This window comes from Neovison vison, chromosome 3 (assembly GCF_020171115.1).
Source record: "Neovison vison isolate M4711 chromosome 3, ASM_NN_V1, whole genome shotgun sequence".
NCBI lineage: Eukaryota > Metazoa > Chordata > Mammalia > Carnivora > Mustelidae > Neogale > Neogale vison.
In genome coordinates this window covers 217,975,262-217,988,686 of record NC_058093.1, presented here as the reverse complement: position 1 = coordinate 217,988,686, position 13,425 = coordinate 217,975,262, and the positions used below count along the sequence as shown (strand labels likewise).

Genomic DNA, 13,425 nt, shown 5'->3' with positions numbered 1-13,425 from the left:
ATATAACCAAAATTCCAAAACAAGACATTAGAAAATCAAACAGTGTATAAAAAAAGAAAACATTCATCATCAATCCTGTTGCATTTATCATGGGCATGCAAAGATGATTTTATATTAGAAAATACACAAATTAACTCATCACATTAATAAATCTTAGTAGATTCAGAAAAAGCATTTTAGGTGTCTTAGTACAAGGTTAATGTGCAAAAAGTCAGTTGCATTTATACACACTAAAAAGAAAAACTAGAAAATACAATTTAAGAGAAAACAATTACTGTATCAGAGAATATCAAGGACCTTGTAATAAATCTTATATTCAGGACTTCTACAGAGAAAATTATAAAACTTTACTGAGATAGTAAAGAAGAGCTAAATCAATGGAGAAAGACACAATGTTCATAAATAGAAAGATTTATTATTACAAAGATGTTATCATTCAAAGAGATCAAGCAAAATCCCAATAGTGATTTTCTGCTTGATAATAGTGATTTTTTAGATTTTTAAAAGGGCCAGAATTTTCTTATAAAGATTTATTTATTTATTTACTTATTTATTAGAGAGAGAGTGCATGGGGGAGAGAGAAGGGACACAGGGAGCAGGAGAAGGAGACTCCCCGCTGAGCAGGGAACCTGATGTGGGGCTCAGTTCCATGACTCTGGGATTATGACCTGAGCCGAAGACAGATGCTTAACCAACTGAGCCACCCAGGGGCCCCTGGGCCAGACTATTTCTGAAGAACAACAGAGAAATAAGGACTAGCCCTACTAGATATTGGGACTTATTTTGTAGCTCCAATAAAACAATGAGCCTTGAAACAGACCCAAGGATGTATATATCTTTGGCATATAACAAAGGTGACATGAGATCATGTGGAAAGATGGCACTGTGCACTAAAAGGACTTGGTAAAATGGTTAAACATATGGAAAAAGATTAACTGAATCTCTCCCTTACATTAAAACAGAAATTGACTTCAGGCAAAGCTCTTAGAAAAGTATTAAGCTTGATTTGCGGTTAAACAACAAGTTAAACTCTAAGAAGAAAAATGCTGATGAGTATCTTTTACACCTTAAGGAAATAGATCTTCAGACACAGAACACCACAGATGCATGCAACTATATTAAAATATTTTTTTCTTATTTGTTTCTAAGATTTTATTTATTTGACAGAGAAAGACACAGTGAGAGAAGAAAGGGGAAGCAAGGGGAATGGGAAAGGGAGAAACAGGTTTCTTGCTGAGCAGGGAGCCCCATGCAGGGCTCCATCCCAGGACCCTGGGATCATGACCTGAGCCAAAAGCAGATGGTTAATGGCTAAGCCACCCAGGCACCCCTCTTTTTTTCCTTAGAAGAAGTTTTGCTCTTTAAGAGACAATTTAAAGAAAGTGTACATACACATTTAAAGAAAAGGCAATATATAAACTTGCAGAAGATAATCACAATACTTAATACCTGACAACAGAACAGCATTGAGAATTTGGCCACAATTAAAAATAATAACCAGGGACGCCTGGGTGGCTCAGTTGGTTAAGCAGCTGCCTTCGGCTCAGGTCATGATCCCAGCGTCCTGGGATCGAGTCCCACATCGGGCTCCTTGCTCGGCGGGGAGCCTGCTTCTGCCTCTGCCTGCCATTCTGTCTGCCTGTGCTTGCTCGCTCTCCCTCTCTCTCTCTGACAAATAAATAAAAAATCTTAAAAAAAAATAATAATAACTAAAAAAAAAATCAAGAATACCTCACCCATGAATAAAGCAAAACAGTCTGGCAGAAAAAGTGCAGGAGTCACAAGCAAGAATTTCACATGAGAGCAAATACACATAACCAGTCATCATATAAAATGATCAATATCATTAGTAATCAGGGAAATGCAAATCAAAATCACAATGAGACCATTTTGCCTTCATTTAATTAAGAAAAAATGAAAAAATCTGACAGTATCAAGTGTTGAAGAAGATAGAGATCCACAACATTTCTTATGCATCACTGGTGTGAATGTGAATTGGTGCCACCATGTTGAAAAGCAGGTTGGCCTTACTTCCTAAAGAAGAATATTGCAGACTCTATGGCCCAGCAGTTCCACTTCTAGGTATATACTCAAGAGAAATTCCTGCAAATGTACAATGAGAAACATGCATAAGATTACTCCAAACCAAAAACTTGTAAACAGCACAGATTTATTGAATGAATAACTGTGGTATTATTTCACAGGAGGGAATATTACACAGTAGTTGAAACTAATGAACCACAGACACATGCAACAAAATAAATTTTGGCAGCATAATATTAAGGAAAAAAAGCAAGTCCCAGAAGATTACATACATCATGATTCTTTTTATACAGTTAAAAACAAATATGTAAATATATGTATATGAATATACACACATATGTACACATTTAAGACTATGTAAAGATGCAATAAAATTAGATTAAAAGGTAAGCAAGGGACTGATGAACCCAGGAGTCTTGCTGACAGCTACCTGAGAAGGGGATAGACTGGTGAGTTTTCCATATGGTTAGATGTAGGTTTTGTCAGGATTCTACATTTTGCTTAGAGGTTCTTCTGGTGGTCACTTTGCACTAAAACAAGCAGGTCATGCAAGGACCAATAAAAAGAGGGTGTCGTGTAGTAAGGATCATGACTAATCCAAAGCTGTGTACCTGAGATCCAAAAAAGGAGAACAAAAAGAAAAAACAAAATAAGATAGATTTAAATCCAATATATCAGTAATTACATTAGTTACTCCCATGACAGATACAAGATTTCAGATGAAGTTTAAAAATCCAACTATATGTGGTTTATAAGAGCTACATCGAAGAAAATAAAGAAAGATTAGAATAACAGGATGGAAAAAGATATGTCCACAGAAATAACAAAAGCTGCTATAGCTATAGTAATGTCACAAAACAGACGTTTAAAACAAAAAGATGGGAGGTAAGAGGGACATAATGATAAAGGTTCAATTCATGAAGATGAGTTCTAAATTTAAACATATCCTATACTTAAAGAACACAGAAATACAAGGAGAAATGGATTAACTGACAACCAAAGTAGGACATTTTAACAAAGCTCTCTTAGTAATGGCTAGAAACAAGGGGGAAAAAAGTATTTGTACCATAGAATCTACTGGACAATTATAGAACACTCCACTGAACAACTGCAGGAAACACATTCTCTTCAGGAACACATGGAACATCTGCAAAAACTGACCAAATACTGGGTCTTTTAGCAAATTTCAAAGAACTGAAATTATACCAGTATACTCTCTGTCTCCAAAGCAATGTTAGAAATAAAGATGACTAGAAAAAAATCCCCAGATGTTTATAAATTCAAGAAATATACTTCCAACTAATCCACAGATCAAAGTAGATACAGTGGACATCAGAAAATGTAATTGCATAAAGGGGTGCCAGATGGCTCAGTCCCTTGAGCATCTGACTCTTGATTTCCGCTCCCTTCATGATCTCAGGTGAGATCAAGCCCCCCATCCACCTCATGCTCAGTGTGGCGTCTGTCCATCCCTCTCCTTCCATCCCCCCCAACTTGCGCTCTCTCCCTCAAATAAATAAATAAATAATCTTAAAGAAAATGTGACTGCCTGATAATTAAAGTAATACATATGAAAGCTGTGAGATTCAGCTAATGCGATACTTGGAGGGCAATGCCTAACCTAAAATGCACATATTAGAAAAGAAAAGCTGCAAAATCATGAGCTCAGCAACCATCTCATGAAGTTAGAAAAAGGGCAGCAAAACAAATCCTAACAAAGTGGGAGAATATAAAAGTAAACTCAGTAAAGCAGAAAAATCTAAAATAGGATCAACAAAGTTTCATCTTCAACCAACGAAGAGAGTGGACAAATCCACAAGACAGTTTAAAATGGGGGGAAGGCACATATAGCCCACATCACAGATGTGAAAAGAGGACAGCACCATGTCCTAATCATTAAAGCAGTAATAATGAGATTGTGAAACAATATCACGCTTATCTAGTTTTAAAATGGGTGGAAATTGGCAAATTCCCAGAGAGGTGGAATGTAGCAAAACAGATGCAGGCTGGTGGAGGGAGTGTGCAAGGTGCGGGCAGGAAAAGAAGGAGCCAGCCACACAGGAGCAGCTGGCTGAGCGAGTTCTGGGGGTGGACAGGTGGTCCTGGGGCCGTGCGGGCCAGCTCACGCCGCCCGTGCCGCCGCAGGGAGAACGCCGAGAACATGTACTACTTCTCGGAGCTGGCCCTGACCCTCAACGAGCACGAGGAGGGCGTGGCACCCACGGACAGCCGCCTGCGGCCAGACCAGCGGTTGATGGAGAAGGGCCACTGGGACGAGGCCAACACAGAGAAGCAGCGGCTGGAGGAGAAGCAGCGCCTGTCGCGGCGCCGGCGGCTGGAGGCCTGCTCGCGGGGCTGTGGCACCGAGGAAGGTGAGGCTGGGCTGAGAGGCGGGGAGAGAGGGTACCCTGGGGCTGGGGAACAGGTTCCCAGAAGGAAGGGATGCCCTGGGGGTGGCAAAGGAAAGGGGAGGAAGGGGGACCCCAGAGACAGGGAGGGTATGTGGGGGGAGGGTGGAAGAAAGCCATGTCCTGAGGGCAGGGATCCGGGAAAGGGGGGGGGGGAGGCGGGGTTGGGAAGAGGCCACCTGTCCACCAGCCCACCCACTGTGCCTGCCCAGCAGAGAAGGAGGCCGATGTGTACATGCCGCTGTGGTTCGAGAAGAGGCTGGACCCACTGACCGGGGAGACGGCCTGCATGTACAAGGGCGGCTACTGGGAGGCCAAGGAGAGGCAGGACTGGCACATGTGCCCCAACATCTTCTGAGCGTCACCCCTCCTGCAAATACAGGCTCCTGCACAGCCTGGTCCACCTCTTCTTTAATGCACTCAATTTAGTATTCAATGGCCCTCCTCCCACACCTTCCCTGCCCCATTCCCACCTCCCTTTTTTTTACACTTTTTGGGGGCTCCCACCTTGGAAGGAGGAAGTGCTGACCTGCATTCTTTTCAGCTCCCAGGTGCCCCGGGTCACCCGAGCCCCTTCATTATGGACTTGGTTCCCACTGGGACCCCAGTTCCTAGTTACTACAACTCAGGCAGGCTGGCCCGGGCCCTGGGCTGCCCCAGTCACCAGCCCCACCCAGGGAGGCACTGGCCCTTCCTGAGGAGCCACTTTTGACTTTTTTAGAAAAAAAATATCTCCATTTCTTTCCAGCCAAGACGTTTAGTAAATATTTTTAGTACAGCACTTAGCAGACAACTTTCTAAGTGTGCTTTCTTGCCACAAACATGTCCTGGCAAGAGCCCCTTCTTTTTAAGACATCAGGAAGCCAGACCCCTTTGAGCAGGGAGCATTTTGTCGCTCAGCATAGCAGGGCCATGTTTGTATGGGAGCTGCCCAGTCACTGGGAGCACAGGACTCCGCAGAGAAGAGAACTGGAGGGGCCACCTGGCCCAGGAGAGCACAAGTCAGTTGTCTCTGGAGCTACAGCCGCACCCACTGTGGGGGAGGGGACACCAAGCGGCCCCCATGTAGATTGGAGGGCAACAGCCCCTTGCCTCGCTTTGGCCATGCCAGGGCTGCTCCCCAGCTGTAGAGAGGCCAGAAAGGGCTGGGGGGCAGGGCCTGCAGGTGCTCCCCACCCCAGAACCAGGCCCCAAATCAGCAATAAGAACAAACACTCAGCTCAGCCTGGGCTGGTGCCCTCAGGCACCAGAGACCCAGTGTCCCACCTTGGCCTCAGGCACCTCTGGGGTGCCCATCTCCACACCCCCTGAACTCTTTATTTGCCTGATTTATATATATATATATATATATATATATATATGATATATAAATATATAAAAATAGCTATTTTGCTTAAATTTCTATGGTATGTGGAAGTTAAAAAATGATGAAGACAGGGCATTCCTGTCTGAGTTTAGCCCTTCTGTCAGCTGTGCCCCGCCCTCTCCTCAGACCCCCTTCCAAAGGCTTCTGCCAATGGTGGGGGCACTGGGCCACTGTGGCCCTGTCCCAGCCCTTCAGAACCCCCACTCCAACCCCTCCCACTTAAGTTTGGTCCTGAAAATTCATCACAGGGTTTTTTTCTGTATACTCCAGGACTGATTTTGTTTTTATAAAAAAACAAAAGTGAAAACACCAACATATGAGATGCCTTAGGGTGCCCACTCAAGAGGCAGGGTGGACTGGGTAAGCTGGGTGAGCTGGGAACTGTGCAATGTACTTCTTCTCAACACTGTTTGTGAGGGAGCACCTTCTGACCAGTAATAAAAACCTTGGATTTGGAGTTTTCCAAGGCCCTGTCCCTGAGTGTGTCTGTGACTGGGTGGATTAGGGCTGATGCAGGACAGGTGACACCCTATAAAGCAGCATGGGGGCAGAGCCTGGGACTGTCTTCTGCTCTGCACTGAGGAAAGCAAAGGAAAACTGGTCTAAATGGGGAGGGGAGAGAGCAGGGTGGAAGACCAGGGTCTGGGCCAGGAAGCTTGCAGAGGGCAAAGGCAGAACCTCAGGGAGGATTCACAGCTTTTCCTGGGGCTATCTGGGGCCAAGTCAAGGCACTCACCCCACTCTTCTCTTCGAGGGAAGCCCACCTTGGTGAGCTCCAAGGTTACTCTATAACCATAACCTGGACTGCTTCTGTTGTTTTATCCCAGGTTGCTAAACAACTCAGGTCACTAGTTCCCAGGACCAGCCTAGAGCAGCTTGGTCTGGCTCACGCGGTGGGGGTTCCCACTGTCAGTGCTTCCAGGTGAGAGGATGGGGTGGGCCATGGCACCACTGGAGTATCAGAGCCAGGCTCCAGTCACCTGCCCTGAAGCCCCAGTGCTGTGGGATCCAGGGCTGGCCCTGTACAGATCCTTCGTTACCAGGGCCTTGCTTTCCCACCTGTGGGGAGGCAGGCACTGGTTAGCTCTCACCACTGGCTAGAAGGGGCAGGGCAGGTGAGGCAGCCCTAGCATAAACCTGAACCCCAGCCCTGGGGAGGTGGGGGCAGTGGAAAGGGGTTTGCCAAGGGAGAAGATGGGCTACATGGGCAAAGCCCAGAGGTAACAAAGGCCAGTCCGCCAAAACAACGTGAGGAAAGAGCCTGGAGTGGAACAAGACAGAGCTCTGAACAGGGAATGACATCAGGTTGACATTCTAGAACCTACTCTAACCAGATCACAGAAGATCAGCCTACTCTCAGCCATCTATCCACCAGCCATCACTGAGTAGAAAAGGTCATAGAAAAAAAGATTCTGCAACAAAAAAAGATTCTGAGACCCTAAGGGGCCTCAAAGTTCATCTGACAAAAAGATGCAAAAGACCTTTACAGATACAACTTTAAAATTTTACTGAATGATAGAGAAGACCTGAATTAAAAGGAAAAACACCATCTTCACAGATGGCCAGCTCAGTTATATGGGTTCTTCCCAAATCTACAAATCCAACATGATCCAAATCAAAATCCTATGAATGTTTTTTAAACACCTGACAAGTGGATTGTGAAATCTACATGGGACAACTGAGCAATCCTCTAGCAATAGAAACTAGAGCAATTCTTAAAAAGGTGGGGAACATGGACTTGACCTGCATGTACCCAAATGTGCTAGAAAGCTACCAACAAATTGCTTCTTTTTTCTCCACTGCACTCTGGCATGATGTGTCACACCATATATTTCATTCATTTGCTGATTATCTCCCCCACCTCACAATGGACTGTGAGTTTCACGAGAATAGAAATCATGTCTGTCTTAGACACTATAGCATCCCCAGTGCTTGGCACATAGGAGATGCTCAGTAAAGAGGTGCTGAATTAATTCCAGGCCAGATGTCCCAGCCAGAGTAAAGGCTCAGGGGATACTCCTCAGAGCCACTGAGAAGTGTGGCTGCAGTGACAAATTGTGAGGGGACCTCAGATATGCAACTGGGAAGAGCTGAACCTAGTGACCCAGGGAACTCCTGCTCCTACAAACTGTAGAGTCCAAGTCTTTGCTCTTGACGGACTGTGGGGGAGAAGGCCTGAAGTTCCCTTATTCCCAGGGCTGGGGCTTGGCATGAAATGAGTAAAGGATACCAGAGAGAAAAATGTCAAAGTGTAGCACAGAGACACCCCCAATGCAGTTTCTTATTATGAAACTGGCCAACATAACTTCAATAACAAAACCTGGTAAGGACAGCACAGAAGAAATATGTATTTCAATCTAACTTTAAGAAGATTTTCAGGGGTGCCTGGGTGGCTCAGTTGGGTAAGCTCTTGACTCCAGCCAAGGTCATGATCCTGGGGTTCTTGGATTGAGCCCTGTATTGGACTACCCAGTGGGAAGTATGCTTTTCCCTCTCCCTTTGTCCCTCCCCCACTTATGCACACATGTGTGCATGTGCTCTCTTTCTCTCTCTCAAGTAAATCTTTTAAAAAAATACAATTTGGGGGGCACTGGGTGGCTCAGTTGGTTAAGGACCTGCCTTCGGCTCAGATCATGATTCCAGGGTCCTGGGATCAAGCCCTGTATCTGGCTCCCTGCTCAGTGGAGAGCTTGCTTCTCCTTCTCCTTCTGCTGCTCCCCCTGCCTGTGTGTGTGCTCTGTCTCAAATAAACAAAACCTTAAAAAAAAAAAAAACAGAATTTTCAAAAACCCAAATAGCAAATAGAATCCAGTCATATACTAAAGACTAATACCTCAAGTTGGTAAACCCATGCCCAAGTTAGGTTAACCACAGAAATGCAAGAATGGGTCAGTGTTGGGAAGCTTTTCATCATAAATCATTATATCAACCACCCTTTATGTAAAACTAGGCAGGCTAGATAAAATCTTATTTTTTTTTAATTTGCCGTGGCTTTTTTTTAAATTTTATTTTAAGATTTATTTATTTATTTGACAGAGAGAGATCACAAGTAGGTAGAGAGGCAGGCAGAGAGAGAGAGAGGAGGAAGCAGGCTCCCTGCCTAGCAGAGAGCCCAATGTGGGACTCGATGCCAGGATCCTGAGATCATGACCTGAGTTGAAGGCAGAGGCTTAATCCACTGAGCCACCCAGGCACCCCTAGATAAAATTTGAAAACATCTTAAAAGCATCTATGAGTTGGAAAGAATATAAGAAATATTTGGGCCAGATATTGAGTGTAGAAACATGGAAAGGTAAGAAGAGTCTGAAGTCTGCTTTTCCCTCAGAGCCACTTATTGTACCAGTGAGCTTAAGTTTTCACTGCCTCAAATGACATTTGACAGGAGATGTTGACCATAAAGCTGGACTCCCAGAGGTCTAGACCTTTGATATAATGAATCCAAAATCAAATACAGGAAAATTGTTTGTCTTAAAGATTAGTCCTAAGCAGAGCAGAAAAGAATCTCCTAAGAATTTATAATCAGGAGCAGACCCTCACCTGGTTTGGTTTAACAGCCAATAATACATACCACCTAGATGGTCCAATAAAACCTTCAGCAGATAATATAACGTGTTCTCAAATTGGCAATGTCCCCAGTCACATGAGAGAAGCAAAGAAATCCTCTCTGCAGGTTCTCTCTATTCCAGGCCTTATGGAATCCCAGATGTGACGTTGCAAGGAAAATGATAGCTTAAAGTGTGGTATCTCTAAACACACAAGGAAATAAAAGCACATGTTGGCCCATGAGCATAGGCCAACAGAAATAACAGTAGCAGAATCAGACATAAAACTCCATGTAGTGAAATTATCAGACACAGAATATAAAATAAGCACGTGTAATATATTTCTAGAAATAGAAGGTTTCTAGGATTTTCATTACTGAAAATGAGTAACAGTATATTAAAAAAATTAAAGAATTTCCAGAAATTGGCAAAAAAAATTACTAAAGTAATTTTATAACATTGTACTACTGAAGAGCATAATAGTAACCTAGAAGTAAGATCTGAAGAAAGAATCTGGAATACAACACAAAGATGTGGAAAATACAAAAGAAAAGATGGAGAATAAAGTGAGAAGGTCCCATATGTGTCTAATTGAAATGGATAATTCTTTTTTTTTTTTTTTTTTTTTTAAGATTTTGACAGAAAGACCGTGCACAAGCAGGGGGAGTAGCAGTCAGAGGGAGAAGCAGGATCCCCATTGAGCAAGCAGACTGATATGGGATTCAAACCCAGGACCCTGGGATCATGACCTGAGCTGAAGGCAGATTTAACTCATTGAGCCACTGAGGCATCTGGAAGCAGAACTATTTAAAGAGTTGATAATTAAAAAATTTCTAAGAAATCATGAGAAAGACCAATATACAGAGTAAATCTCAACAAATCCTAGTCAGGGAAATAAATTAAAAGACACCCACAGCAAAATACAATATAGTGAAACTGTAAGACTCTTCAGACAAAATCTTAAAAGCATTCAGATTTGGGGTGGGTGGTGGGAATTACCTTTTAATAGCATTGATCAGACTGGGAGTTGACCTCCTAAGAAAGAAGAAAAAAGTGATTAGAAGATGTTAGTATTCTCAGGGAAAATATCTTTCAGGATCCAAAGGAAAATAAAAGTATGAATAAAAACTTACTAAAACAATAGTAAGAGTTTTGTGGATTTAGACTTTAGTGGGTTAAGTATTAGGTAAAATACACAGAGTAATCACTAAAGAAAGAACAACAGAGGAAACAAACCCCTTTCAGTGACCTAAGTAGTTCCTTGGGGCCTTGAAAAATTATTAAATGACGCAGCACCTGCCAGACTTTCCAGCTCCAGAATCCAAAAGTCCTCACTCAGCCTGGGAAGGAGCCGGAAGCTGGAACTGGAAAGAAAGAACAACAGATTTCCAAAACAAGGGAAAACATTGAAGGAGGGCATGGGGAGGCTGGATTTCAGTCAATCTAAAAGAAGGCATGAAAGAGGAAAAAGGAATGCAGATAAGGTGGAATAAAAATTACAGATTAAGACAAAAATAAGTCTAATGCATCAATAATACACAAAATTTAAGTAAGTTAAATCTTTGGGTAATAATGAAAATCTGGTTTTTAAAAATCTTGCTATATACTGTTTACAAAAATACACTGAAAACATAAATACAGACAAGGTAAGACTTTAAGGCAAATATGTATTTCTATATGTCAACTCCTACAAATAAAAAAAGCACTTTTATAGGGATAAAAGATAAAATTCACAAAGTTCTAAAACTCCTATGCATCTAATAACATCTCAAAATAAAATGGACAATTGTAAGGAGAAACAAATAAACCCACAATCATAATATCCATAAACCCACAATCTCCCTGTTTTGAGAGCTCAGAGAGGCAAAAAAAAATCAGCAATATTTCCAACATCTTTAACAAACTTGATGTCATGCACACATAACTGCAGAATATATATTTTTGAAATGTGCATGGAAAATTTTTGAATATTAGTCATAAAGCCTCAGCAAATTTCAGAAAACTAATATACAGACTATATTCTCAGGCTGAAATAAAGATAGTTCAAAAGCAATAACAAAAAGGAAATTAGGGGGAAAACCCATTCTCGCAAGCTGATGGAGCCACTCTGGAAAACAGTATGGAAGTTCCTCAAAAAGTTTAAAATAGAGCTACCCTACAAACCAGCAATTGCACTACTGGAGTTTTTACCCCAAAGATACAAATGTAGTGATCCAAAGGGGCACCTGCATCCCAACGTTTATAGCAGCAATGTCCACAATAGCCAAACTATAGAACAAGCCCAGATGTCCATTGACAGATGAATGGATAAAGAAGATGTGGTATAAATATACAATGGAATATTATGCAGCCATCAAAAAATGAAATCTTGGCAATGGTGTGGATAGAACTAGAGGGTATTATGCTAAGCAAAATAAGTTAATCAGAGAAAGACAATTATCACATGATCTCACTCATAAGTGGAATTTGAGAAACAAGGCATAGGGTCATAGGGGATGAGAGGAAAAAATGAAACAAGAAACCCTAGAGGGAGACAAACCATAAGAGACTCTTAATCTCAGGAAACAAACTAAGGGTTGCTGGAGTGGAGGGTGGGTGGGAGGGATGGGGTGGCTGGGTGAAGGATACTGGGGAGGGTATGTGCTGTTGTGAGTGCTGTGTATTGTGTAAGACTGATGAATCACAGACCTGTACTTCTGAAACAAAAAACATATGTTGATAATAATAAAAAATTAATTAAAAAAATAAAACTACACATGGTCATCTCCATTGATGCAGAAAACACTTTAGATACATAGAATTCAACATGCATCCATGATATTTAAGAGGAAAAAAAATGCTTAAAAACAGGAATGGAGGGATGCCTGGGTGGCTCAGTTGGTTGGACGACTGCCTTCGGCTCAGGGCGTGATCCTGGAGTCCCGGGATCGAGTCCCACATCGGGCTCCCAGCTCCATGGGGAGTCTGCTTCGCTCTCTGACCTTCTCCTCACTCATGCTCTCTCTCACTGTCTCTCTCTCTCTCAAATAAATAAATAAAATCTTTAAAAAAAAAACAAACAGGAATGGAAACTTCCTCAATCTGCTGAATGGTATCTTCAGAAGAAAGAAGGAAGAAAGAAGAAGTTGGGGGGGGGAGGTGGGGGAGAGAGAGAGAAGGAGAAGAAGGGAGAGGAGGAGGAGAGAGAGAGGAGAAAGAGAAGGAAAAGGAGGGGGAGGGGAGAAAGCTTTGCCAAAAGAAAAAAAAAAATACCTGCTTTTACCCTTTATACTCAACACTGAACTGGGAGCCCTAGCCAATGCAATAAGGCAAGAAAAATAAATGAAGTATGAGAATTGACAAAATTATCATTGCTTACAGATATATAAAGAAAACTCAAAAGAATCTAAAGGTAAATTAGTATAACATGATAGTCAATTACATTTTTAGATATTAACAAACTGTCAGAAAATGAAGTTTTAAAAATATCATTTACACCAGCATCAAAAAACATCAGGTACCTAGGATACATCTAATCAAGAAAATATAAAACCTCTGGGGTATCTGGGTGCTCAGTCATTTAAGCATCTGTCTTTGGCTCAGGTCATGATCCCAGTGTCCTGGGCTTGAGCCCTGCATCAGGCTCCCTACCCAGCTGGGGAGCCTGCTTCTCCCTCTCCCTCCCATTCCCCGGCTTGTGCTCTCTGTCAAATAAATAAAATCTTTTAAAAAAATAAAATATAAGATCTGTAAAGGGAAAATTAAAATGCTTTCTTGAGAGACACTAAAGAAAGACCTAAAGTAATGGATAGTTATACTATCTTCATGGCTTAGAAGACTTATAAATACCAGTTTTTCTCAAACTGTTGATATACAATCAATTCCAATGAAACCCCTTTTCTCTTGGAGCTTGATTAAATTATTCTAAAATGTATATGGAAATGCAAAGGACCAAAAATAGTCAAGACGCCCTTGAAGCATAAAAAGTGGTTAAACTGGTTCTACTAGATATAAAAACTTACTGTAAAATGATAATAAATCAGTGTGGTATTGGCATAGAGAAAGAGACAACAGCCAAATGTAACTG

General features: G+C 42.1%; 1 protein-coding gene and 1 long non-coding RNA gene across 3 annotated transcripts in view; one reads left to right on the top strand and one right to left on the bottom strand.

Moving 5' to 3' along the window:
* OSBP2 (oxysterol binding protein 2) overlaps positions 1–5,013 on the top strand; it is a 158,066-nt gene extending 153,053 nt beyond the window's left edge. The window contains exons 13-14 of the mRNA XM_044243906.1: positions 4,189–4,415; positions 4,667–5,013. Coding sequence (XP_044099841.1) covers positions 4,189–4,415; positions 4,667–4,809 — 370 coding nt within the window. The 3' untranslated portion in view covers positions 4,810–5,013. The remainder of the gene's footprint in view (positions 1–4,188; positions 4,416–4,666) is intronic.
* LOC122903253 lies at positions 2,141–11,528 on the bottom strand. 2 transcript variants are annotated; one of them, XR_006383936.1, is made up of 4 exons: positions 10,656–11,528; positions 10,359–10,394; positions 9,386–9,563; positions 2,141–2,654 (listed from the first exon to the last, which is right to left on the bottom strand). It is a non-coding gene; the product is annotated as an uncharacterized LOC122903253 (long non-coding RNA). The 2 variants fall into 2 exon arrangements; XR_006383937.1 differs by lacking the exon at positions 9,386–9,563.
* Positions 11,529–13,425: the final 1,897 nt, after the last annotated feature.